Source organism: Vicia villosa, linkage group LG1 (assembly GCF_029867415.1).
Source record: "Vicia villosa cultivar HV-30 ecotype Madison, WI linkage group LG1, Vvil1.0, whole genome shotgun sequence".
NCBI classification, from domain to species: Eukaryota; Viridiplantae; Streptophyta; class Magnoliopsida; order Fabales; family Fabaceae; genus Vicia; species Vicia villosa.
The window spans coordinates 47,937,158-47,960,263 of record NC_081180.1 but is presented as its reverse complement, the minus strand read 5'-3'; the positions used below and the strand labels follow the sequence as shown (position 1 = coordinate 47,960,263).

Here is a 23,106-nt window from a genome sequence, read left to right as displayed (position 1 = left end):
GAAATGTCAACAATAACTTGTAATTTGGCTTTTTGAGATGTATATTTGAATACTAAATGGACATTTGTAGTTTGTATATTTTTCCTCTCTTTTTTTAATGAATCATGAATGAATGTTGGTAGGACTTTTGAGTGTTCTTGATACTTTGTAAGGAGATGACTCCAAATGATAAGTGAAGTTCAAAGTTTGCAAATTATACCTCGAATTAACCCCGTAACGTGAATACCAATAAATCCTTGGGGGCACCAAATCTTGACATCATGAACAAACTCGAATTTATGGCCTTGAGGAATCCCCAATGGATCCACATCTTTTAGATGTAAACTTGTCTTTAATTATCAAACTGCAAGTGACTTATACTTCAAACAACACATCAATTTGAAAGAACTGTGATGTCTCAATTATAATGAATTCTCGAGTCATATATCATGGCTTAACAAAGACTTCCTCCACAAAGAACCTTAACATAACCATGAAGTTTTGAGGACGCCTTTGATGGAAATAAGAATTGAAGCATAGAAGAACTCCTCAACATGACATCTAATTAACCTCCGTAGATGAACATTAACAAACACAAACACTCAAATGAGAAACCCTTTATTATTTTTCCCTTAATTTTCAAACGACGAAATAAACGCCATTGACAACTTATAGCACAGATAAAGAGGGCAAATTTTGGGGTGCAACAACCTCAACTGAGGATTTAATCCACTAATCGCACGGATTACAATGGTTCTCCACTTAGTCAGCAACTAAGTCTTCCAGAGTCTTCTGATCACACACTGATCACTCCAGGAACAACTGCTTAGATACCCTCTAAGACTTTTCTAGAGTATACTGATCCACACGATCACTCTAGTTACAACTTGCTTAGATAACCTCTAAGACTTCCTAGAGTATTCTGATCCACACGATCACTCTAGTTCCTTACAACTTAATGTAATCAATTCTAAGAGTATTACAATTGCTTCTTAAAAGCTATAATCACAAACTGTGATATTTCTCTTAACTTTTAAGCTTAATCTCACTAATATATTACAACAGCAATGTAGTGAGCTTTGATGAAGATGAAGATTCTGAGCTTTGAGTTTGAACAGAGTTTCAGCAAGTTAATAGGCGTTGTTTTGTTCAGGATCGTTAACCTTGCTTCTCATCAGAACTTCATATTTATAGGCGTTGGAGAAGATGACCGTTGAGTGCATTTAATGCTTTGCGTGTTCCGTACAGCATCGCATTTAATGTTATACGCTTTTGTCAACTACCTCGAGCCTTGTTCACGCTGTGTCTACTGACGTAGCCTTTAGTAGCTTTTAACGTTCCTTTTGTCAGTCAGCGTAGCCTGCCACTTGTACTTCCTTCTGATCTGATGTTTGTGAATACAACGTTTGAATATCATCAGAGTCAAACAGCTTGGTGCAAAGCATCTTCTGATCTTCTGACCTTGAAGTGCTTCTGAGCGTGATACCATCAGAACTTCAGTGCTTCTGTTCTCTTGTTCTTCTGATGCTTCCATAGACCCATGTTCTGATTCTGCTTCGACCATCTTCTGATGTCTTGCCAGACCATGTTCTGATGTTGCATGCTGAACCCTTTGAGACAAAGCTTCTGAGCGCTGAATTATGCGTACTCTTTATATATTTCCTGAAAAGGAAATTGCATTGGATTAGAGTACCATATTATCTTAAGCAAAATTCATATTATTGTTATCATCAAAACTAAGATAATTGATCAGAACAAATCTTGTTCTAACAAGCTTAATAGGTTTCTTGGTCAGATGTCACAAAGAAAACACTGAGGTCGTGTTATGTCCTAGATGTGGAGCAGTCTATGACGAACTACTAGCACGATCATTCGAAAGAGTATATTTCTACATGGGTCGAGAAACTCAGGGACTTCGTCCCAACATGTATGTGTTCGATAACTGGACCCCATCGAAGAGGCCTGACAGCCCCCACCCTAGAGCTCGAAGGGTCACATTCAAAGTCCCCGCAGACATACCCAGGGATAGATGGATGCAAGTTGGTGCGAGGACCAACAAATGGCGAAGTTGGGACCAAGGGGGAAGAACTGCAATGGCATATAGGAAGCAATTCCAGACCTCAAATCGAGAGATGTACAGGTTGGAGAATTACAAAGGCAAAAATCCTATGTCTATATCCCAATGGAGAAGGCACTAGAGGATGAAGAAGGCCCAAAGGGAATATAAACCAAAGGAGATTGGAGAGTTTAGTAGTAACCAAATCCCAACGCAGGGGGCAAGGACAAGTAAACCTCCAGTGGAACGCAAGTTGTTCGATTCTGAAAAAGAGAAAGAAGAAGAAAAGATGCATTCCAGCCCTTGGAAAGAAGACGATAGGATGACAAATGATTTCGACTTAGACGGAGTATCGTTTATAAACGTCAATTGCAATGTTGTGTCAGTACTCCCTCATGAGTTTAACCAAGAGACAAAAGCTGAAGATTGTGAGGAAGCTGATGCAGAAGAGATGGCAAGACACAAACTTGTGTGTTATTATGTGCTAAACAATGGGGCAGTCGAAGAGCAAAATGCCTTCTTCGAAAGGCCTGATGAAGGTATGAGAAACCATCTTAAACCACTCTACATAAGGGATAAGATTGAAAATGTTGGCATTAACAAAGTCCTGGTAGATGGGGGGCAGCAGTGAACCTAATGCCCCAATACATGCTGAAGAGAATTGGTATGTTCGATACTGATATAAGGCCACATAACATGGTCTTGTCTATGAAGGCAAAATAGGGCAAACTTTAGGAGTCATTCAAGTGAATTTAACTGTGGGTTCGGTCACAAGGCCAACGATGTTCATGGTGATACCAGCAAAGGCGAATTACAATCTTTTGCTAGGAAGAGAGTGGATCCATGGAGTTGCTGCAGTGCCTTCGACAATGACTCAAAGATTAATCATTTGGAGGGAAGATGGTATAGTAGAAAACATTGAAGGAGATCAGAGTTACTACATGGCTGAAGTTAATCAAGTCAATAAAACCAGTTTCGACAGGAACTTGGCGAACATAGGACCTTGCCATGCTGCTGAAGATATATACGCCCCAAACAAGAATGCTTTATACTAGTTGTCTTTACACCCAAATGGATTCCAATGGAATAGAGAAATAATGGACGGTCCAGAAGATATCGCACCAATAGAGCATTTGCCAACAATACAGCCAACAGGCTGGGATGACGACGTTGATGATGTCTGAATCATCCTTCTTCGAAAGGATTTCGGCTTACATAGCCGAGAACAAAAGAAAGACGGCTCGAGAAGCCGAATTATCAAACATGACTGTCGACGCAATTCAAAGAGAGGCAGAAACGACGGGTTCTGGGATACATTTGATCCCTCAATCTCCTGAAGACACAGTTCAAGCTAAAAAGATCTCAGGTGAAGAGGTGAGTCAAAGGCTGGACGCAATCTACGATGAAGAACCCTTGGGATTCGAGAAAGACCCAATGGCGTCAAATATAAAGATGTTAGCCCAAGATCCACTCGAAGAAGCAAATCTTGGAGACGGGGATCAGAAGAGGGTAACGTACGTCAGTGCAAAATTAAAGCCAATTTTGAAATCAAGAGTCATTGCGTTATTAAAAGAAAACAAAGATTGCTTCGCATGGGATTACGATGAGATGCCTGGTTTAGGGCGAGATTTGGTCGAATTAAAGCTGCCCATAAAGGAAGGAAAAAAGCCCATCAAGCAAACTCCCAGGAGGTTCGCACCGGAGATTCATTCAAAGATCAAAGCAGAGGTCGAGAGACTTCTACGTTGCAAGTTCATCAGAACTACAAGGTATGTTGAATGGATTGCTAATATTGTGCCGGTTATTAAAAAGAACGGTTCATTAAGAGTATGCATAGATTTTCGTGATCTGAATGCAGCAACGCCTAAGGACGAATATCCCATGCCTGTGGCAGAAATGCTAGTAGATTCAGTCGTAGGCTTCGAATATCTAAGTATGTTGGATGGATATTCTGGGTATAACCAGATCTTCATTGCAGAAGAAGATGTGTCTAAAACAGCTTTTCGTTGCCCAGGGGCAATAGGCACCTACGAATGGGTTGTAATGCCTTTTGGTCTGAAAAATGCTGGGGCAACTTATCAAAGAGCAATGAATTCTATAGTCCATGATTTTATAGAAACTTTCATGCAAGTATACATAGATGACATTGTTGTAAAATCTGTTTCAGATCACAGTCATCTTGACCATCTAAGCCAATCATTCGAAAGAATGAGAAAACATGGCTTAAAGATGAATCCCCTTAAATGTGCTTTCTTTGTGCAGGCTGGAGATTTCCTGGGCTTCGTAGTCCACAAAAAGGGAATAGAAATTAATCAGAATAAAACAAAGGCTATTATGGAAACAAAGCCTCCATCCACGAAGAAAGAACTACAGTCTTTACTAGGAAAGATAAACTTCTTAAGAAGATTTATCTCTAACTTGAGTGGACGCACGCAAGCTTTTTCCCCCTTACTTCGACTCAAGCAAGGAAGGTTTGAATGACATGCTGAACATCAAGAAGCTTTTGAAAAAAACAAGCAATACTTGATGCATCCACCAATATTGTCTCCCCCAAATGGGAAGAAGCACGTGCGCCTATATATTTCAGCTTCAGATAATACAATAGGTAGCATGTTAGCTTAAGAAGACGACAATGGCGTCAAAAGAGCCATTTATTACTTAAGTAGAGTACTCAATGATGCAGAGACTAGGTATAGCGCAATAGAAAAACTCTGCCTTTGTTTATATTTCTCTTGTATCAAACTCAAGTATTATATAAAGCTAGTTGATGTTTATGTTTCATCTCATTGTGATGTTATTAAACATATGCTATCAAAACCAATATTGCATATTCGAATTGGCAAGTGGGCTTTGGCCCTTACTGAGTACTCTTTTTATATTTCAACCCCTTAAGGCAATGAAAGGACAGATCGTATCAGATTTCATTGTTGACCATGCGGTGGTTGAGAACCCTCAACAATATGTAGAATTGAAGCCTTGGAAGTTGTACTTCGATGGTTCGACCCATAAAGAAGGAAGCGGCGTTGGAATACTAATAATTTCTCCTGATGGAATTCCAACAAAGCTCAAGTACAAGATTGAAGGTCCCTTATGCTCCAACAACGAAGCTGAGTACGAAGCACTGATCGCTGGACTTGAAGCTTTGTTAGAATTGGGGGCAACCAGAGTCGAAATTAAAGGAGAATCCGAACTAGTGATTAAGCAACTAACGAAGAAATACAAATGTATCAAAGAGAATTTGATCATGTATTTTGTCATAACAAATAGGCTGCTTAAAAAATTCGAGTATGAGGAGTTAAATCACGTCTCAAGGTTGAATAATCAAGAAGCGAATGATTTGGCACAATTAGCCTTAGGATACAGGGTATCAAAAGAAAAACTAGAAGAACTGATCGAAGTAAGAGGCAAAGCAATGGCCACCAAGCTTTCCCCAAGTGATCTGGAGAACTCGCAATTAGGTTTTGCTAACAAAGAGGAGTTTGAGGTTTTAAATATAGACTCTTTAGCAGACACAGATTGGAGGAGTCCAATTGTGAACTATTTAAAATATCCTTCGACAGACACAGATAGAAAGGTAAAGTATCGAGCCTTATCATACTTCCTGATGGGAAATGAATTGTTTAAGAAAACTCCTGAAGGAGTTTTGCTAAAATGTCTGGGCGAAGCGGAAGCATATTTGGCTCTCTCAAATGTGCATAGTGGAGCATGTGGTGCACACCAAGCGGGGCACAAAATGAAATGGCTTTTGATTCGATATGGAATGTATTGGCCCTCTATGTTAAAAGATTGCATAGAATTTGCAAAAGGATGTCAAGAATGTCAAGAACACGCAGGTATTCAACATGCTCCTGCAAATGAATTAAGTTCAATAATAAAACCATGGCCTTTCAGAGGTTGGGCCCTAGACTTAATTGGGGAAATTCAACCCAAGTCTTCCAAAGGTCAAAGATATATCCTAGTAGGAATAGACTACTTCACAAAATGGGTCGAAGCGATACCACTTGCAAATGTGGATCAGGAGGCTGTGATTGAGTTTATTCAAAGACATATTATATACAGATTCGGAATCCCGGAGAATATAACCACAAATCAAGGATGAGTGTTTACTGGGCGAAAGATGCAAGAATTCGCCAAAGAAATGGGGTTCAAGTTGTTTACTTCTACACCTTACTACGCTCAGGCAAATGGACAAGTTGAAGCAGCAAATAAGATAATAATTGGTCTCATAAAGAAACATGTAGGGAAAAAACCTAAGACTTGGCGTAAAACATTGGACCAAGCACTCTGGGCATGTCGAACGTCACCAAAAGAAGCTACAAACACTACACCTTTCCAATTGACGTTCGGACACGATGCAGTACTCCCAGTTGAGATATACTTGCAATCAGTCCGGATCCAAAGACAGGCAGAAATTCCTCCAAACATGTATTGGGAATTGATGATGAACGAATTAGTGGATTTGGACGAAGACAGACTTCGAGCGTTGGAAATGATAAAAAGACAAAAAGAAAGGGTGTCCAGAGCATACAATAAAAAGGTGAAACAGATGAGATTGCTTCAAGAACTGGGTTAAACGAAACCAAAGGGGATTTCTTTTTGTGATGATAAGAGGAGAATAGAAGTGAAAGTTACGTGAGGGTAGAAGTTCAAGTATTTAAAGGTTTAACGAAAACCCTTTCAAATCTTTTGGGTAAAAGTTAAAAGACACGCGGCAGGCATTGATTTAATCCAACGGCGGTCGAACAGTTGTTAGGCTTACTCCTAATATATAGAAGTAATGATCATAAAGTAATGACAGAACGTGGGAATGTGAGTTCTGAGAAGACTTTTTTGAAAATGACAAGACGTTTTGAAAGTGGAGTCATAAATGATTATGACGTTAGTCAGTTGTCTTGGAACTCTAAAAAGTGAGTAAAACAAAATCTCGTCATAACAAGAAACGCCTATTTCTCTTGTTTTCGAAACAGGCATTTATTGGGGGCAATTTGTTGGCTGGAGATTTCGTTTAGAGAAAATATTCTTTGAAGGGTTAGAATTCGAAGAAAGATGGTTACTGACGACCATTTTTTAGATTAAAAATGGCTACTGATGGCCATGTTTCGAGGATGTTGTTTAAGTTGGAGTGAAGATGGTTAGAATCGGAGCTAATTTGAAGTGAATTATCTTTAAGACTTAAACGTTTTGCGAAATACGAAGGGTACTGAAGCTTAACGTGTTTTCGTGGCATTCTCGGTGCTGATCACGTTGCCACGTATCGAAAGAGGATTCAGGCGGGAGAATTTGAATTTCGAAGTAATATGTGTAACTGAATAAGGACAGATGGCATCCCAGGGATTCTTGTGAGCGACGTGGCATCAGATTAGTGTAGGACCGTTAGGGTCGAAATTAGTATAAATAAGAGTCTTAATGTTAGGATTCCGGGTGTTCATTTTGTACAAATCACTCACAAATCACTCAAGTATCAAGTGTTTAGAGAACGAGTTCGCTGAGAAATGTACGTATAACACCAACACCATTTTAAATACATTTGTATCTTTCTTTATTCAAGTATCTTTTTAATTTCTTTATCTTTTCGTTTAACTTTCATTTCGAAGCATTTTTACGTTTCTGCATTTAACATTCCTGCACGTTATATTCTTGCACTTTACATTTCTGCAATTTACACGCTTTTGTTTATGTTTTCTTTGTCGAAAGTTATATTAACATGTATAGCAAGTGTTGTTTCACATGAATAGTCATACGATCATATTACAAACAAGTTTTTCGAAGCCGGAACAAACAAACATGAACCAAATCATATCAAAAGACAATTGTTTGACTATGTCCTAGGATCAGTCTAGTCGATCCTGCGAGTAACCAAAGTATATTTTATAGTTTGGAGGACTAGCGGTTGTTTACCGAAAATCACCGTAAACAGAACTCCTTTGAAAACACTTTTCTGAGAATTCAGATTCAGTGAATCGGGATTTTTTTTGCCAATGTGTTCAAAATATGATGGACTCCTCATTGTTGAATTGTCTTAATTCGTACACAAACTACCCTTGTTATTTTTCAACCAATTCTTCAAACAAACATGAGCAAACTCAACTCGGTTTGTTGTTGTATTTCCAAGGTGCATAACCTGACTGGTCCAAGCACAAACAATCTTCTCCTTTACGCGGTCCAACATTGTGCTTTCAACATATTTTAGTAAATTGGAATATTTCACGGACACCTTCCTGAAATGTTTAACAACATTAACATATAGGTCTTTTGTAGATGCATTTACTATAACATTTCATGCATCCATAATTTTCTCCATAATAACGCTAACGCTCGCCTTGACCATTTTTTCATCTTTGGCCTCTATATATTTTTTCCTTACTGCGGATTTAACCCGACTTCTCACATTCTTTGTAATGTGATACCTACAAAGTAATGCATAAGAAGTAGGGAATACCTTTGCAACTGAATTCATTAAAGCGGTATCACAATTGATAACAATTACTTTCGTCATTTCTTCTTGGTCCTTTAACATTGATCGAGAAACCTCAAAAGCCCAAGCAAAATTGTGCTCTTTTTGGCACTCTAGAAATGCATAAGCGACAAAATACGTCTTCTTAGTAGACGTAACACCAACAATTTCTAATAATGGAAGTTTGTACTTGTTGGTCTTATACGTTGAATCAATTATAAGCGCAGTGGAAAACATATTGAGCAATTTTATGGAATCAGGATGAGTCCAATATATATATATATATATATATCTTACTATTACTCCATCCTCGCATTTCGGTTCTATCCCCCTAAGTGTTAGTTTGTATTGATAGCACCTATTGTACAGTTGCTTGATATTTGAGATACTCTCGGGTCTTTTGCGCTTCAAGATTGCAAGTATGTTTTTGGGAGGTACCAAATTCAATGTCATGTCGGAAACACATTTTTTCTCTTCCGGCAAGAGGCGACATATAATTGGATGACCGATTAACTTTTAACATAAATCATGGTTATGTAAATCAAGTATCACATTAAATCTCCATTTATTATTTGACAATCGATAACCACGCAACTTAAATGGGCACTCACATTTTCTTAAATCAGTTTTATCTCGTTTGAAATTCTGGATATGAGGTCTATATTTACCACTTCTTTCGCATCCAAATGTCATAAATGCACTTTTTCTATTTGAACCATTATCGGACCTTCCGATCACAACACCAAATCTCAATTTGGTGGCCTCTGTACAAATCCATTGCAGCATGTCATCACAAAATTCATACTCTTGCTCATTTATAAAATGGTTCTGAATATCTACAACTTTCACTAGGACATGTGAAACATCTTGAGACACAATAGGTTTGGGGATAGCATTTGGATGCACCATACCTAATGTAAACAAAAACATACAAACTAAGAAACATCCATAACACGAAAAATATTGTTGGCAAATCAGCACACACATCTTTCCGAATATATCTTCGGACGAATTCATAGAAATTCTGGAACTACACTTCCGATAAAAGCATGACCTTTTTTTGTTTCAAAACCAGATTAATGTAAGGAATGAGGGTTGAAATGAATGAACTTTACCTTAAATTCTTTTAGCTCCTTTTGATTTGATGAAACACAAGAATGAAGATTTGGAGTTAAAAACTTGATTGAGAATGGAATGGTTTTTGGAGAGGGTTTAAGGTAAATATGACAAATGAACTTGATCATGCAAGTTTCTTTTTTTAGCAATTTCACTTTTGAGTTTTCCGGAGATGCATCTTCGGAATAATTTGACATGCAAAGGTGACATGATTCCAATTTCTAGTACAACAGATCACATCTCCATAATTATTCCTGTAATGGTTCTGAAGCAATTTATTGTATTACATTCCCAAAGATATATTTTCAAAATATTTTTTAATTTGATTCTACGTGGCACCTAATTTGCTCGCTTTTGTGCGATGCAAAGGGTGCATCCAAAAATATATTTCCGAAAACTGATGGGCAATTTCGAATTTTCAAAGGGTTCTTTTGAACTATATAGGGTGTAATAAGAAATCCTCATTAAATAAGTAAGAGCGAACGGTTGCACAGTTCCCTTGTACGGGTGTTTCTTCACCGAATTAGGGATATGTCTTCCCTTCTATGATTTTGAGGTGGTCGTGTTAAACCATCTAAAAGTTTCCCCCATCCCATCTTCATCCTGTAGCCTGGGCCTTCGTGGTGGTGTTCCTGCTTTGTACCGGGTACAAGTCTTGGAAACTTTCATTAGGGGTCTTCTTCTACCTCTTCTCTTTAGCTCGTACTTTGTTGGATGATGCTCGTGATCAAGGATTAGTCTCCCTTCAAATTTTTCACTTCTAACTAGGGTGATTTTCTAGAGCGTTTCGTATTGGTGAAACCTGTCACTTCTGAGGCACATATGGGTTTCAGTTTGTCTTCGCCTCAGGTGGGGAATGTCAGTTCTTACAGAGGTAGATTTTAGAAATATTGATCCAGAATTCATTTCTATCGGCATATCCCTTCTCATCATATTATTCCATATACAATAATAGGGATTACTGCCTATTTATAGATTTTGGGTTTGCTTGCTCTCTAAACAAAACCCAAAATACAAAATCCTAAAATACCTAATTCTTCCCACACTACAAAATTAGGTCTATGTTGAAATTTCTATCGAGCAACCTGTTTCGACATTTCGACAACTAAACAAATTCAACACACACTAGGTTATTTCTATATTACCCTATTTTTGTCGAGCAACCTGCTTCAACATAAGAAATTACATTCTCAACAACATGCTTGGTATCAAGGGCTTGAATATGAAAAATAGTTTGGTCCTGGTGAATTACTTTCTTTTTAGCAAAAGAAAACGCAATTACTAACATTCAGAGAGACGCAATTTTTTTGGTAAGGACAAGGATTCAAGCGCCATTTTTTTAACCATGCCATTTGTGCCTTCACGGGGAATATGAATCAGTTGAGTTTGTTGCGGAAAGCTTTAGCGCTCAGGAACAATCAAGGATTTACTACTGGCTTGCCCATCTCGGTGCCGATGGCACTTGTTGTTGCTTCTACTTCTGTTATGGAGGTTCAGATTCTTGTTACGTTGATTGCCATAAAGGAGGTCGAAACTGCTGACTTGGTTCCGACTCCTGAAATGGATAGCCAGATACTGCCGCAACAAATTAATTTTCTCGGGGGCCTTCACCTTTTTCTTCCTTTGCCAATAGGGGTCGAGGTGATAGTCTGTCGACTCCTGGTCAAAGAGACTTTCCCAAACGGGTTCACTTGGCAGATGGTGGTGAACAGGATGCTTTGACTACTTTTTTCTGGCTTCGTGTTGTTCTTCCTTCTTGGGTACCTAGCACCCCGAAAGTGTTTGCTACTGTCGTGGCCGCTGAGGACCTAGATTTTGTTCGGGCCTTATTTGTGTATGATAGGTGATAAGTGCCAATTTGTAGTTATTTTTGTATATAGTTTTACGACACTTATTGACTCTTTTTCCTTAACTTGTGCGTGAATGCGTATGTTTTCATTATATTTGTACATATTGTGTATAACTTGAGGTTTTGATTCATTTATGTACCGTTTGATCGTTTTTCATTCATTTTATAGGTATTGGTGCATATTAGAGCCTCGAGCAATAATGTGTCGAAGACACGGCTTCAAATATGCAATTTTGGAAGAAAATCAAGTCTGAGACCGCTAAGCCAAATCTGTAGCAGCTACCACATTTATTCTTTGGCAGAGGCAGGACTGAATTCTTGATCCTGCTAAGCTCGCTCGGCTGGCTTAGCACGGTCCCGCTTAGCCCGCTCAGTTGGTTTAGCCCGGTCCCCTATTTCAGCATAGATATTTTAGAGCCAGCTAAGCCCACTCAATTGGCTTAGCCGGTCCCATTGAGCCTGCTTAGTTGGCTTAGCTCGGTCTACTATATTTTGTTTTTGTATAAATAGATCCTTTCATAGTTTTAGGGTATGGTTTTGGGGATTTTTGCTCCCAATTCCATCATTGATATTCTTTGATAGAGAAAGAGGCTAGAAAACAACAATAGGTCTTGCATTTGGATGATTAGAGGTATTTTTCTCATCAATCGGAGCTGACAACTTATGAGATGTTTGATTTTTCTTTTTTCCTCTCATATGAGTGGTGCTCACTTTCGCATGTGGGGTAGGTATGTCGAGCTAGTGCATCAGATATATATGAGGTAGTCGCTATGCTATACATGCTACATGTTATAGGATGTACTATCTTAGAGGATAAGTCTAATGTATATATCAAGGTGAAGTACACATGGCTATTTAACAGTCTTGAGCATTGCAGTTGGGCATAAGGGTGTGTTGCATTGACTGTTCTATATGTTGCCCTTGGAGAGGTGACTGCTTTTTAGACCAACCTGCTTGCCAGTTAGATGAGTTTATTTTAGGTGTAAATAAATTATTATTTCTTATTATGTTAGTTTTATTTATGACATTATTTTTGTTTATCTAAGTCTTTGTTATTGTGCAGTGCTGTATATACGAGCATTTCTCATACATTAGTGACAAGAGGGTTATTGCTACCATTGTTGGTTCCCCACAAGCCAAGAGATTGAGGGCAGGCATGCACACCTGGGACGTGTTGTGGAGTACAAGAGGAGGAATGATGTGTTGAATGTAGACGATGTCATCTGGACACCTACACAGACTATAAAGTGGATGAGAAGTTTAATGACGCTACATTTTTTTTCTGGTTTTCTGTGATGACAGGGGTTAGTCGATAGAAACTTACCTGAGAGGTGTCTTCGACAGTTTGAATATGTCCAAGACATCCCACGACCAGTCCCTGTTATTCCATCAGAGGGCATTGATAGCTGGTTTTGTGGTAACATTACGAGGTCTGCACGTGCCATTAGAGATTTGCAATGGAGGTTCAGCTCCTTGTAGAGTGCGTGGATGAGTATTTGGATTGGTACCTTACTGTATCACGCCCCCACATTATCCCACCTGGGCAACATGAAGATGATATTGGACATTATCATGTTGGATCTTCGCATGATGGATCTTCTCATGCTGATGTAGGGGTACCTTTTGATGACGTGTAGCCGCCTCCACCGCCCCCACATCATGCGGATGACACTCAACACATGCAGGTGATAACAATCATTATCGATAACCTCATGGGTTTGGTGAATCCAGATGGCAAGATTTTTAGTTTGGCATCATAGGAGGTATACATAGCCCGTGGGGGGCCTATTTAGATATTTGATTTTAGATTTGTATTATTTGTATATTTTGTGACTCAGACTATTTAGCACCATACTTTTTATTACATAATATTTTGTCGATTACATGTTTGGAAGATGAACATAACTCAACGCATTACAACAAACATAAAATAACAATAAGGAACATGAAAATCAAGTCACTACCAGATGATTCTGGACGTTTTATCATCTTGATTATGTCGTCGATAGATCTTGAAATTGTCGCATCAAACACGATAAATCCCTTAATTATCCTACAGTGAAAGGTTATCCACATAATCTTTAAATCTTCATCGGCCTTTAACTCCATAAGGCCGTGTTTCACCTTTCCTTCAACATCAATCTAGTCTGCTTGAAACTCAATGTCACCCACCTTTCTATTGTCGGTGTCGGGCAACAAATCATTCATAGTGGATCTCAAGACGACGATGCACGCGCTGTCCTTCGGAAGGCGAAACTCTACAGGATGTTTCAACCCGTTGAAATACACTTGCCTCAACCAAAATTGAGGACGATCTATTGTAAGATGTTATGCTTAACAACAACATATGACCTTTATTTATACAACTTTGAAGTCATTCTGAACCATACAAAATGCTCAATGCAATCACAACTGTATAAAAGTGTCGGCAAAATCTTTACCTTTAAATTTCCACTCTTTTATAACTATCAGATTTTTCATTCACGAACTAAATGTCTAGTAACTTTTGAATTTTTCTTAAAATTCAGTACTAAGCAAATATTCCAAACATTTTGAAATATCCATTGAACCATATATTTCATATATGCTACCGATTTTCTTACTATGTACCAGATTTTTTATTAAACTACTAAATATTTTGTTTGGATTTTTTCCTTAAATTTTGACAAGGACAACATAGGTATTATTGAAATATGGGAGATGCCAGGTATGAAATAAGGGGTGATAGGAAGAAACCTCCCAAGATTTGGGCATTTTGAGACTTGGGCCCAAAACCATACCCTTACCTTGCGGTTCAACCTGACCCGCTTCGTATCAATCATTTATACAAAGACACATCCCCTATTAAACCCTAAACCCTGTATCGTAACTTTTTCGAATGCCCTTTCTCCCACTCTGACACTTCTAGGGTTTTTGTTGCGGCCATCAAAATGGCTCTCTTCCTCCTCCACGAAACCGCCGCCGGCTACGCCTTGTTCGAGGCTCATGGAATCGACGAAATTGGACAGAACACTGAAGCTGTTCGGAACTCCGTTTCCGATTTGACCAGGTTCGGTAAGGTCGTTAAGCTTCGCTCTTTCAACCCCTTCACCTCTGCTCTTGAAGGACTTGAACAAATTAATGCCGTCTCTGAAGGTAATAACCTAACCCACCATAACCTCACTTGCTTGTGTGTTTTTCATGTCTCGTTGCAGTCTTTGTACAATGTTTCTGCTTTATTCTATAGTAATCTGTTATTGTACATAGTGATTCAGTTGATACTAGTTTTAGTTTTTTCAGTTTTTTTTGTGTTGTTTTGTTATTAGGAGTAGCCTCTTAAGTGTGTTTTAGTGTCTGTGTTGTCACGTTATGAAAATCTGCTAAAACCCTAATTAACATTATTGATGTTAAAACTGATTTAAACGTGATTTGTGTGGTTGGTGCTATGTTTGTTAGTGTGCTCAAATGCGTTTATTTAATTTTGTTAGTTGCTCAGCCTTTTGTTGTTGTTTGTTGTTGATGTTGTTCAGGTATTATGACTGATGAACTGAGAACTGTTTTGGAGACTAGTTTACCCAAAGTAAAGGAAGGTAAAAAACCAAAGTTCTCTTTGGGTGTAGCTGAATCTAAGATTGGTTCACATATACAAGATGCTACTAAAATTCCTTGCCAAAGTAATGAGTTTGTCAATGAACTTATTCGTGGTGTCAGGCTTCATTTTGACAAGTTTGTTGGTGATCTCAAGGTTAGCAGTTGTTTTGACTGCTTTGTTTTTTGTTATATATAGGATCGTCCCTTTAACAGTTTAATTGATTGGTATATTTTTGTATCTGTTGAATTCTATAGCCAGGAGATTTGGAAAAGGCACAACTTGGTCTCTGCCACAGTTACAGCAGAGCAAAAGTGAAGTTCAATGTTAATCGGGTTGACAATATGGTCATCCAAGCAATCTTCCTACTCGATACACTTGATAAGGATATCAATTCATTTGCCATGAGAGTCAGGTAGTATAGGCTTAACATGAATTCTCATTCAAATATGTATTTTTTATTGATTAAATGGTTTTAAATATATCAGAAAAAAATAGTTTACATCTTTTGTAAGCATGCCCTTGGGGCCTAACACACACAAAATGTATTTTTTTGGGGTTCGAACGTCCCTTCCCACATACACTTACCCGTGCACCTCTACTGCCTACACCCAGACTAATAGTTTACAACTTCAGAGTGTTTAAATCTTAGTGTTATTTATCTGTTGTCATCTATTTTGTGCAGAGAATGGTATTCATGGCATTTTCCTGAACTAGTGAAGATTGTTAATGATAATTATCTCTATTGCAAAGTAGCAAAATATGTTGAGGATAAGTCAAAGTTGGCCGAAGACAATATTGAAGCCTTAACTGACTTAGTCGGAGATGAAGATAAAGCAAAGGAGATTGTAGAAGCAGCAAAAGCCTCCATGGGTATAATATCATATCTTTGCATTTAACTTGGTTTTTTTCTCATCTCTCTTAACCTGCTTTGTCTTGTTTTTTTCAGGTCAAGAATTGTCCCCTGTGGACTTGATCAATGTCCATCAGTTTGCTCAAAGGGTGATGGACCTATCTGACTACAGGAGAAGGTTGTCTGATTACCTAACGACTAAGATGAATGATATTGCACCAAATTTGCAATCTTTAGTTGGTGATAGTGTTGGAGCTCGTTTAATTTCTCATGCTGGTAGTCTCACAAATTTAGCTAAGTGCCCGTCATCAACTCTTCAGATTCTTGGGGCAGAGAAAGCTTTGTTCAGGTTTTTAACTCATCACTTGTTATGAAAATTGAACTGCTTATGTTTTTTTCTGAAGAAGCAAGCAGGTTTAATTTGTAAAACTGCATGTCTTTTGTCTGGACAGTTGACACTATTTCCATGTTTGTCATCTTAACTCTGATAATCTATCTTTCTGCTTTATTCAGGGCATTAAAAACAAGAGGAAATACTCCCAAATATGGTCTGATATTCCACTCTTCTTTTATTGGTCGAGCATCTGCCAAAAACAAGGGTCGCATGGCTCGCTACCTTGCAAACAAATGCTCTATTGCATCTAGGATTGACTGCTTTTCTGGTTTGTTTCCTGCTTATTAATTTTAGCAAACTCTTGCTCCTTTTATTTTGCATCTGTATCATTATTTTGTTATGTTGTGCAGAAAAGGGTACTTCAGCATTTGGGGACAAACTCCGTGAGCAAGTTGAGGAGCGACTTGACTTTTATGATAAGGGAGTTGCCCCTCGTAAGAACATTGATGTCATGAAATCTGCTATTGAAGTTGCTGACAACCTAGGTACAGACTAGGAGATCTACCGACTCCATCTCATTCTCTCATACTAAATATGAATTTGATGTCATGGTGTTTTTTTCATGATGCTTTATGGTGGAAAGATTACTGTTTTTATCCTGTAATTATGCCGTAGTTTCTAATGTTCATTTTTATGATTTATATGAATCTTTGCAGATACAGAAATGGAAACAGAGGAAGTATCAGCCAAGAAAACTAAGAAGAAGAAGCAGAAAGCTGCTGCAGATGAAGAAGCTGCAGAAACAACAAATGGTGATAAGTCAGAAAAGAAGAAGAAAAAGAAAGAAAAGAGAAAATTGGAGCAAGAGGCTGATGTTCAGGATCAGGTTGTAGATGAATCTGCCAATGGCGAGTCAGGAAAGAAGAAGAAGAAGAAGTCAAAGAGGAAGGATGTTGATTAAAAACTAAACTAAAGGATGCTTGCTGTATTGGATAATGTTATATTTTAGTTTTGCTTTGAACTTTTAATGTTTATGTCTTGACTCTTGTTTATTGTTTTGTTTAGTATTTAGCTTAAAATTCTTATCCTACCCTTCATGTTTTCCGTATTATTTTGGTGTTTGGAAGGTTTTTTTACTATTCTGGATCTTATCATTATTGAAATGGTAACATAAATTTTGTACACCAGTTTTGTTTTTTAATGGAAACATTTCAAGTCATTTTTGTTTTAAGATAGAGGACGGGACCTTCCCCAGTTATAGGTTTTGTAACCATCAGTAGCTGGCTATTATTTTTTACTTCTATGCTACATTCTTTTCAAACTAGGTTCTGTCAACTTGTGGTGTTATCCTAGTGCCCGTATTTCTATGATCAAGCATATATATGGATTAATACATTAGGATAACACCTAAACGTCTTCAGAAAATTTTCCAAGCTTATAGTCTTCCTAAAGCAGCCACACCAACACAGATTGATAGACCCAAAATTTGTTGTCCAAACACGCTAACCTTAATGACCTGATCCCCAGCTAACAACTAGCTTCAATAGTCAATCAAATTTGACCACCTAATCTCAAATAAGTTTGATTTGCAATCTGCTGACTAGTTAGTCCATAATGATTGAAAGTCCACTGAAAATCACTATCAGTAATCTAATTCAGGACCAACCAAGGACATCGAACCAGATCTGAGATTTCTTTTGACTATATAGAAACATAATATTGACTATTCAAATAGATCAATGCATATATTTGTTGCTGATAAAATGTGTCGCAACCAATTTCTTTCTTTTTCAAAAACATTCACCTGCAACATGATCCTAACATGATCATAAATCCAAACTGGAATTAGTTGCTGCCACGCCAGAGCTGATATGGAGTTTCTTCTCACTAAATTCACTAAATTTCATGACTATCCTGCCTGACTACCTCTAAATACGTTCAACAGCCCCCCCCCCCCCCCAGACTTTGACAATGTTTTTTAAGTCTACTATTTAACTATCATCATCCATCTATGACTCCAAAGCATAACCTAGGATTCATATGCCATTGGTATACATAACACTTTAAGTTATTAGATTGGATGTTCAACCAGTTCCAAACATTCTTTTGTATTTGGTTCAATCATCTGCTCCATCTTCACAACCTTGTTTTTAAATATGCAATCATTTCTTGCTTTTCATATGCTCGTAAACCACACCACGATAACTTTTTTAGAGATATTTCTCCAACTGCTAAATGATTATGTAAACTATTCTATATATGTCATGCATTCATTTTGAAACACATTAGGTAATCCAAACCATTTGTTGATTTTCTACCAAATACCTGCAAAGACGAGACACTAAAAAATATGTGAAAACGATTCATCGAAGCATCACGCCCTACACATTGGCAAGATTTTGACTAATAATTCTTCTCCTAATGAGATTGTCTTTGGTAAGGTAATATATTATGGAGAATTCTCCATAATAAACACGATTCTTTTAATGGTATCGCACTTGTGCTAAGCTTTTCCCAAAGCATATTTGGCCTTTTCCTATTTATTGACATCAAGACATTATATGTGTTCTAGACCGGCCAATAGGCCCAATTCATCAAAAGTTCACTCTATTCGACTCAAATATAAAACAGTTCACATGTGATGATAAGATACACAATTACTAATCTCCAGTTTCAATGTACTCATATTGAATCTTGAACTGACTTGAATGTTGAAGTGATAACTATGCAGGTCCACCACGCCATCATAAAGGAGACCAGACCCATCATTCAAGACCACCATTAACCAACTATCTTCATATCTGACTCCTTCGTGGAGCTAGATCATCCATTTTTGGCTCTCTAACGGAACAATGATGCCATCTGTAGGAATCAACTTCTGATTCCTACATTTTCCAAAAAAAATCATGTTCGCTTCACAAGCACTATCAAACAATTTTAGAAATTCTAGATATGGATTCTTGCTATTCAGATTCATATCCTTGATTTTCCGCGAATTCGCGTCCGTTCTCCATCCTTGCCGGTTACAACTTCCTCAGATCTCAAAACCGAAAGTGTTCGAGAATAAAAGTGGGGATTTGTCAACCACCGCTTCCACTCCAATTCTTTGGGATCCAAACCTCTGATTTCCTCAAGAACTTTGCAAGAGAGCGAAGGAATATTCCCAGGTCTTGATCTAGGGTTACGTCGGGCTCTAAGGGCGATATCCATGAAGACCAGGGAGAAATTTTTTAATTTGTCTCCTGACCTAAAGTCACCCCCGTGTATCCTTCTTGCCAAGGCTCATACTGAGGCGACGCCTTCAAGATACCGTAAGTTCATAATTAATGACGCCCAAATAATACAAATTTGTAGTTAATGTTGGACATCAATATGATATCCGAGTGCATCCTGTGGATATCATAGGATTTCCACTTGATGCACCAGAGTATCCACCAACCGGACATAGAAGTAGAGGTCCACTAGAAATACCCATAGAAAGATATCCCAGATCCCAGTTGCAAGAGGACCTGTCAGTATCAACATCCGACCGCCGTTCAACATTCACATTCCAAAGGAAAACAAAGAGGGAGTCTGGCGCCGACGATAAAAAAGTGGCTCGTCGAAGCATCAGACAAAGCGATTCGACGAACACAAAATTAGAAGTCGACCTCAAGATACGCTTTGGTGTAGACGATCCTCACACACAAATCAGTTGTCACACGCAAGGCAAGGCATCTTCAAAAAAGGGCAGTCAGAGTCCTATTCTCGTAAATAAGCACTCATAGAACAACACTATGCAATCATCAAAAGAAATACATATTCTTTTCTTCTATGGCACCATAAAGACCAACCACCCTAAAGTATCGTCGACCATAATGTCAGCATCATGCAGGGCGGCCTCAATGCTCAAAGCCGAAGAAGTTCATGCCACTTTTCTATCGAATCCTACATTAGTGCACCCGACTAACATCGACGATTTAAATGTTCCAGCACCTCATTGTTGCTAGGCCTTCAATTCTCATAAGAAATTGAACAAAATATTTAATATGTTCCCTCCTCTTCCAATTAATTTGCACCTCGTCTTCTGAAAGAACAAAAGGGTCATTGGGACCTCAGCGCGATTTATTCCTCTGCCTACATTTATTATAAGGGCGTCTAACAACCTAAAAAAAGAAGTTTCTTCTGCCAAGGAAGCCTCAAACCTCCCTTCTGACCCATAATTGTCAAATATGGCTGTAATTTATGACCCTACGTGATCACTACTATGAGAAGGATGATGAGAGTCATGGGATGATTTAGATGAAGTTTCCACTTCATATTCACTCATAAATCGATGGTGTTATCACTTATCCTAACTAAAAGTAGGAAATGCTAAAATTAAAGCTTGAAGTAGAAGAGTACCTGGTTAAAAGAGGTTGATGAAGCAGGAGGAATGAAAAAGGAGAAAGCTTTTAGCAAAACTCTGAATCACTTATAGTGATGTTCTCTGAAAAAGGGAATGACTGCATTTTTCTAGAAAAGTGACTAAAATCTTGGAAACTAAAGGGTTGCAAAAACTTCTAAATATTCAACTCACCATATTTATAAGCAATAACAACAGAAGGATTAACAACGACTAAGAACATGGATCACAAAATCAACGACTATAATTCCACTCATGGAAACATGCCATATTCAAATGCTCAAGCACTCTATGAAATGCGTCACATCCTAGTTGTTCACGACATCGCACATGTACTGAATGGGTGACGAAATGTCTTAGTTATAAAACTGTATTAAATGCTCCTGCCCCCTATTACTTTTCAAAACTGATCTCAATCATTTCAATTCTACTTCACACTAGACTACGATATAGAGGCCGGTCAATTCTACTTCATAATAAATCGTTCAATAGGTAGCAAGAGTGACTCATTTTAAGATACTTCCTTAACTACATACACATGATAACTGAGGATATTCATTTCGATGATAGCTCACTTCAAGAACTTACTTATCTTGAAATTTCACCATAACCTCACCAAACTTCACATATATTAATGCTCCACCAGTTGCTAAGAAATGTATTCAAAGAAGGAGATATACTTCTGAATCTTTATCCATGACTAAGATAAAAAGTTCTCTAAAATAATAAATCATTCACTTCAACCAATACATCTTTAATAACACCATATTGATAAGTAAAAGACAATCCACTAGTGTTATAGTCATACTTCTATGATTAACATGCTCGTAATAAAGCCTCTTCATCATGGAAATAGGCGTCAAGTTAATGCTAACCCATATATCATAAAGTGCTCTCCCAACATTTATCTTACCAATCAAATAAGGAATGTTAAACTACCAGGATCCTTTAGCTTTCGTGGAAGCTTTCTTTGGATAATTACACTGCATTCTTCTAGCAATGATATATTTTCATTATGTTTTGGTTTTATTCTTTCAGTTAACAAATTTTTCATGAATTTTGTATAAACTAAAATTTACTTTAAACTCTCACCAAAAAGAATGTTGACTTGAAGCTTAGTAAACTTCTCCATAAATCTCTTGAGCTCCCCTTCTTCATTCTCCATCTTCTTCATTACTCGTGGATAAGGAAGTTTGACATATGAAGTAATCTCTTGCTTCTTGTCACCATCCATTAAAACTTGCTTCTTATTTCTCCTTAAAATTGAGTTATCATTAGTCAACTTCTCACTTTTTTCTCCCTCGATGGTGTTTTTCACTCCATTCTCACTTTTTTTCCTCAATTAATTTATCTCATTTTTTCTTCTTGTTCATTTTCAACTTCTCCCTCATCTATGAATTCTACATTCATCTTTTGTCACTTTCTTTTTTTACTCCTAGGATTTACTATTGTGGGTATTACTCTGTTTCTCAACTCAATAGTTTTACAACTCTCGTTCCTAGAATTGTATAGCGTATTCCCAATAAAATCTCCACTTGATTGAGCTTCCAATTGTTTAGATAACTATACAATTTAAGTTTCAAAATCCTTTATGAATGCTTAATTGTTCATGTTGGATTTTTCTTGACTAGATTTCCTTGCCTCAAAATTTTCTCAAGCCTTCTACATGAATTGATTTATAATATCTTATAAAGGCGATAACTTCCTTAATGGTGGATTCTAAGGAACTTGTTGATTTGATAATGAACTTTCCACCCGAAATTATAAGTGATGGAGTAAGGATTTTCTTTTTTGAAAATTTCCATCATAATTAGCCTTTTCATTTTGTCAATATGGCACACAATTGCCATTGGTGTGACCTTCACCATAGAAACCACATATTAGCACCTTGACTAGAATAATGTTTGCTTGAAAAAGAGTAATGATAGATAATTGCTTTGTTAAGGCTTCGAGTTATGCTAATCGAGCATGTTAATTATCAAGCTCTATCATGCATTTCTTCTTTGGATCTTTGTCACTTTATGTGCGATATTAATTTTGACACATATTCTAAATCAGCTTTTTCACTTCATCTTCATTCTTGTTGTTTATAGTACCTCCAACCGAGACATGGAGAAACATTCTAGTTTGAACTCTCAAGGCCATTGTAGAATGTTGCATTTGTTCCATGTTGTCCATATTATGATTAAGACACTTCTTGAGCAGCAATATAAACATTTTCCAAGCATCACAAAGATAATTTGAGTCGCCTTAATTAAAACTTTAAATTGCTGCTTTCCACAAACTGTGAATTTGTGAAAAACATTCCAAGAATCTCTCTTTTAACTCTTTCTAAGTTTGGAGAGTCCCACTGAGTACACAGTACAACCAATCTTTTCCTCTCTCGATTTAAATGAAATTGTAAAATCTAAGTTTTATTTGGTTGCCCATCATTCCATCAAGTGGCTGTAGTTTAGTGGTAAGAATTCCACGTTGTGGCCGTGGAGACCTGGGCTCGAATCCCAGCAGCCACA

The 23,106-nt window shown here is 37.6% G+C and overlaps 1 protein-coding gene and 1 non-coding gene across 2 annotated transcripts; both read left to right on the top strand.

The window, feature by feature from the left end:
- The first annotated feature begins 14,300 nt into the window (after positions 1–14,300).
- On the top strand, positions 14,301–17,317 carry LOC131636870 (nucleolar protein 56-like). The gene is made up of 8 exons (XM_058907460.1): positions 14,301–14,589; positions 14,964–15,178; positions 15,280–15,437; positions 15,708–15,895; positions 15,972–16,224; positions 16,389–16,537; positions 16,620–16,754; positions 16,926–17,317. Exons 1-8 carry the CDS (start codon positions 14,385–14,387, stop codon positions 17,168–17,170), a joined length of 1,548 nt encoding a protein of 515 aa, XP_058763443.1. The 5' UTR covers positions 14,301–14,384; the 3' UTR covers positions 17,171–17,317.
- Positions 17,318–23,034: 5,717 nt separating this feature from the next.
- Positions 23,035–23,106, top strand: TRNAH-GUG (transfer RNA histidin (anticodon GUG)). Its single transcript has one exon. It is a non-coding gene; the product is annotated as a tRNA-His (tRNA).

Bases quoted from the DNA above. Each gene is read 5' to 3' on its own strand.
- LOC131636870 (XM_058907460.1), top strand. From the start codon at position 14,385: ATGGCTCTCTTCCTCCTCCACGAAACCGCCGCCGGCTACGCCTTGTTC. The intron at 14,590-14,963 runs GTAATAACCTAA...GATGTTGTTCAG, and splicing joins AATTAATGCCGTCTCTGAAG to GTATTATGACTGATGAACTG. The intron at 15,179-15,279 runs GTTAGCAGTTGT...TGAATTCTATAG, and splicing joins AGTTTGTTGGTGATCTCAAG to CCAGGAGATTTGGAAAAGGC.